This window comes from Pinus tabuliformis, chromosome 4_1 (assembly GCF_031772625.1).
Source record: "Pinus tabuliformis cultivar Carrire ecotype Pingquan chromosome 4_1, CPIR1, whole genome shotgun sequence".
Lineage (NCBI taxonomy): Eukaryota > Viridiplantae > Streptophyta > Pinopsida > Pinales > Pinaceae > Pinus > Pinus tabuliformis.
Genome location: NC_142303.1, coordinates 853,898,979 through 853,903,933, shown reverse-complemented (window position 1 = coordinate 853,903,933; position 4,955 = coordinate 853,898,979). Strand labels below are relative to the sequence as shown.

At 46.1% G+C, this 4,955-nt stretch overlaps 1 protein-coding gene across 1 annotated transcript; it reads right to left on the bottom strand.

The window, feature by feature from the left end:
* Positions 1 to 784: 784 nt before the first annotated feature.
* LOC149178903 (uncharacterized) lies at positions 785 to 4,222 on the bottom strand. Its single transcript, XM_089422276.1, has 2 exons — positions 2,150 to 4,222; positions 785 to 2,002 (listed from the first exon to the last, which is right to left on the bottom strand). The coding sequence occupies exons 1-2, from the start codon at positions 4,220 to 4,222 to the stop codon at positions 785 to 787; spliced, it is 3,291 nt and encodes a 1,096-aa protein (XP_089278402.1).
* Positions 4,223 to 4,955: the final 733 nt, after the last annotated feature.

The following is a 4,955-nucleotide window of genomic DNA, read 5'->3' as shown; positions in this document are numbered from 1 at the left end:
CAACTCTGCAACCAAATTGTAAAGAGTCCTCCGTATCTGAGTGCCGAGCCCCCGAGCCTGTTGGTTCTCTCTGCACTGGCTCGCTTGGACCTGCAGTGACCGCTTGATTCACCATCGAGGAGCTTCCTGAGACTGGGCGCTGACTGTCCATTGGAGACGCCCTTCGCTAGACGGCCAGCATTTCCGGAGGAGCATCTACCTGGCCTCTGGGATCTTCACATTTCTCAATTATGACAGAAACAATAAAGGTCGAATGAGCAAGAGTGCAGGGGATTCTATAGCGGACCGTGGGGTGTGCCTCATGCTCACAATTATTCCGTCTACCGCGCCCTCGACCTCTGCCACGACCAAATCTTGAGCCAGGAGGACTGCTTCACCGGAATCCTGCACCTCCGTGAAAGAGCGCGTCGGGGAGGTTGATCGCTGCGAGATGGCGCGACCCCTGGAGCCTCCTCGCCTACTTATCATCCTGAGCCGTTCTTGCGGCATTGCAAGGCCCTGAGGTGGAGCGAATGAACCTGGAAAGAAATTTAACACTGCCACGCTGAGGGAGAAGCTCTTCTTTACACTGACCATAGTATCCCAAGAGACTGGAGCAGCAGAAATGAACTCGGAAGCATCAGGAGAGCGACGGATATGGTGCTCCATGGCACAGTTAACCGGGAGTTTGGTTGAGGAATTGATGTCTCGCATTAAAAGCATTAAAAGGCTTGTACACCACCCCATCTCAGGCGTATTCGGACACTTGCCCATGTGACCGACCACATGCCTGCCCTCCTTTCCATCAGACACCTGCATCCGGGGGTGAGAGATCCTTTTGCACCAGAGAGGTGCACTCCTGTATGAGTTGTTCATCATCTGCGCTTTCAAGGGGTCCTGAAAAGTAAGGTTGCTGCCAGTTTACTCCCTGATTGGCTAATCTATCTGCAACCTTGTTGGTCGTTCTTCGAACATGCCTGAAGGTAATACTTTGGGGTTTCCTCAGTTTTTCCTCCAGGGATTCCAATCTGCTAAGCAATCTCCAGCTGGATGCTATCTTGTCAGCGGGGGTGCCAACTTGGATTCTATTTGCTGCTGTTATAAGGATGAGGGAATCTCCCTCAAATTCTAAAGGGAAGAAGTGATTTTGATCTGCAATACAGATCCCTTTCCATAGTCCTTCCAGCTCTGCTGCATTGTTTGTGTCGTTGCCAATCGATCCATAATAAATATGCAATATGGCTCCTGTGTGGTTCCTGAATATTCCTCCGAACCCCGCTGGCCCGGGATTACCCTTTGCAGCCCCATCGAAATTTAGCTTGAAATAGTTGATTGCCGGAGGAGACCAAATTAAGGGAGAGACTGAGCAAGCAGGAGGACGGGTTTTGGCCTGGGCTAAAAAGGATAAGTCCAGATTCCATGCTTTCAGAATAGTGATTTCCTTAGGAGAGTTTGGCAGGTCCTCGTCATGCCAAATTCTGATAGCCAGAGTTTCTTGAAGATTTTGCTTCAGGAGGAACCACAGAGCTTCTGTAGGCCTACTGGTGTTGTTGAAGATTCTGCTATTTCTTTCCTTCCAAAGAATCCAGTAGAGGAAGCCTGGTATTAAGGACCATAGGTAGTTCAGAAGCAGGCTTTTGAAGGGATTTCTTGGCCATTTTCTAATGGTATCTGTGATGTCTTCCGTCTGGTCGTCCAATCTTCTATTGCATTGCTCAGTTCTTTTCCATAGTTGAGTTGCAAGCGGGCAAGTCTCCATTAAATGACTAATGGTTTCAGAATGGAGATTGCAGTTTGGGCATCTTGATGGGCCAATGAATCCTCTTTTTTGCAGGTTGTCCCATGTGAGTATGCGCCTCTTACTTAACAGCCAGAGAAAAGTGGAGACCTTGGGCCATATTTCCGGTTGCCAGAGCTTTTCCCATAGCTGATCCTTGACTGTTTGGGGGGCAGAGTAGCGAAGCTGATGAGCTTCCTTTGTAGTGAAAATTCCTTTTGGCGTGTGTCCCCAACGCAGTTTGTCCTGCTGAGTTGAGTATTTGATTCTTCTATTGTTTAATTCCCGATCTATTTCACTGTATGTTTCCCCTTGCCAATCCTCCTACCAGGTACTTGCGGATTTCCAAATTTGAAAGTCTTGATGCATGTGCTGCCACCAAAATTGATGCACATGTATAAGATTAGCCTGTTTCATGGAGGATTGCCATATTGGCTTTTGGAATAGGGTCGCCAATTTTGGGAGTTGCTGCCAAGAGTCCTCCCAGAACCTTGCAGCTTTGCCTGAGTGAATTTCCCAGAAACTGTGCTCTTGAACGAAGGCACTATGAAGCTTTGCCGCATTCCAGATCGGTGAACCTTGTGTTGTAGTGTTGATTCTAATGAGGTCATGCCATTGACTGCCCGGAGCGTATTTTGCTTGCCAGAGTCTCGCCCATGGTGAATTTGGTTTAGAGAGCCAGTTCCACCATATTCGTGCGCCCATTGTGTTATTGCTGTGGAGAGGATCCCTTAAGCCTAGCCCGCCATTTGATTTTGTTTGACAAACTTCTTTCCAATTAACGAGAGCCCATTTCCTATTTGGCCCAGAGGAGCCCCATAGAAAATTTCTTTGCAGATTACGGATTGCTTTGAGAACCCATTTTGGCACAGCAAGGATTGAAAAAAGATACAGTGGCATGGCCTGAAGTACCGACTTGATCAAGACTAGTCTACTGGCCATGTTTAGGGATCGAAAAGTCCAAGACGAGAGCTTTGAAGTGAGTTTGTCGAGTAGAGTTCTCCATGAAGCATGTTTGATGGCAGAATCTGCCAAGGGAGCCCCTAAGTATTTTGAAGGCAGCTTAGCAATGGAGAACCCCAAAATACGGGCAATGTTTCTTTGAATGTGGGCTGGAGTGTTGAAAAAGAAGAGCTGAGATTTTGAAGCATTGATGGTGGTGCCCGAAGCTTCAGAAAAAAGAGAGAGCAGGGATTTGAACACTTTGTCTTCTTGTGAAGAAGGATGACCAAAGAGCATGGAGTCGTCTACAAATTGCTGGTGGGATTGGGGATTAAGACCATGGAGAGAAATGCCTTTTAGAGCATGGGCGGAGATGGCGGATTTGAGCAGTCGACTGAGCCCTTCTGCCATGAGGACAAAGAGGAACGGTGATAGAGGGTCCCCTTGCCTGATGCCATGAGAGGGGCGGAAAGGCAATGACGGGGAACCATTGAGCAGGACAGAGATGCTGGGAGAAGAAATGAGATTCATGATCCATCTGGTCCAAGTGGAGTTGAAACCAAAAGCCAGTAATATTTTTTGAATATAGTTCCAGCTAAGTTTATCAAACGCTTTGGAAAGGTCCAACTTTAAGATCATACCTGGTTTCTTTAGAAGCTTTAGAGAGTGGATTACCTCATTCGAAAGGATGATGCCATCCATGATCTGCCGCCCTTCTACGTAGCCCGTCTGCTCTGGAGAGATGAGAAGAGGAAGGAGAGGTTTGAGCCGGTTCGCTATTACTTTGGAGATAAGCTTGTAGATGACATTGCATAGTGCAATCGGTCTGTATCTGTCAGGCTTATTGGGTTCTTCACCTTTTGGAACTAGCACTAGGAAAGTTGTATTAAGGGAAGGGAGAATCCAGTGCATGACTCTTGATTCCTCCACTAGTTCCCATACCTCTGCCTTAATGAGCTCCCAAAACTCATGAAAAAAGTTTGATGTAAACCCGTCAGGCCCCAGTGCCTTGCCATCCTTGAGTTGTGCCATCGCTTCTTCTACTTCATTGAGTGAAATTGATTGGAGCAATTTGTTATTGTGATCCTCCGTGATGATTTTGGGAATGTTCTGCGTGATATTTCTGATTGCTTGGTCATTAAATTCCTTTTCCATGTCTTCATGTGCTTCTATTCTTTCCCCGTGTTGATTGTTTATGAATGCTATGTTGTTGTTCATTCTCCTTTGGATAGCTGTTCTGTGGAAGAATTTGGAATTCTTCTCCCCCTCCCTAAGCCACTTAATTCTGGACTTTTGACGCCAAAGAGTTTCCTCTTGTTGTCTGCGGGCTTCAATTCGATTCCAAAGAATTTGTTCCTGTTGTGCCTGCTCTTCTGTTCTTCCTTCCAGTATAAGAGTCTGTTGCAGCGCACTCATTTGCTGCTCCAGTAGTTTGCGGTCCTCGAAAATGTTGCCAAACTTAGTTCGATTCCAAACTCTGAGGACTTGTTTTAGATTTTTTAGTTTCTGTTGGAATTTATACATCTTGGCTCCTTCCTGAGGGATGAAAGATCGCCATGCATCACTAACCACTGTTTTAAAATTGGGATTTGAGAACCAAAAGGCTTCAAATCGGAATGGTCTGTTGCTTTTTGTACCGGGCCGAGACCATTGTAGCATTATTGGCCAACGATCAGAACCTCCTTGAGTCAATATGGAGGCGTGAAAGTCCCCCCCCCAAATGAATAGCATTGTCCGAAATTAGGAACCTGTCTAGCCTTGAGGCGATGTGTTGAGTGCCTCTGCGCTTGTTGGTCCAAGTGAAGATTCCATTGGAGGTTTGAATATCCATTAATTGATTATTTAGAATGAAATCTTTAAGACTGAGGCTATCATTATCTAGCCTGATTCTACCTCCTTTTTTTTCCTCCATTGTCTTGATAATATTGAAATCTCCCCCGCCAATCCAGAGAGGGTACTTTCTGTTTGCATTGAGAAAAGAGAGAGTGTCCAGTAGTTCTATTTTTTGTTGAAGAGTCTGCGAGAAATATACATTTGAGAGGTGCCCATGAATGTTGGTTCCTATGAGGTGGAATGATGCTTGAATGAGTTGATGAGATGCATGGAAGTCGTATAGAGTGAGAACCTGTGGATTCCATAGAATGGTTAGCCCTCCTGAAGCTCCAGAGGCGTCTACCAGATCTTGTTGCTAATTTTTTCTATAGCAGTACTAGTGCTTTTTGTTTCTTGAAGAAAGACTAGTGAAGGCTTTTCTTGC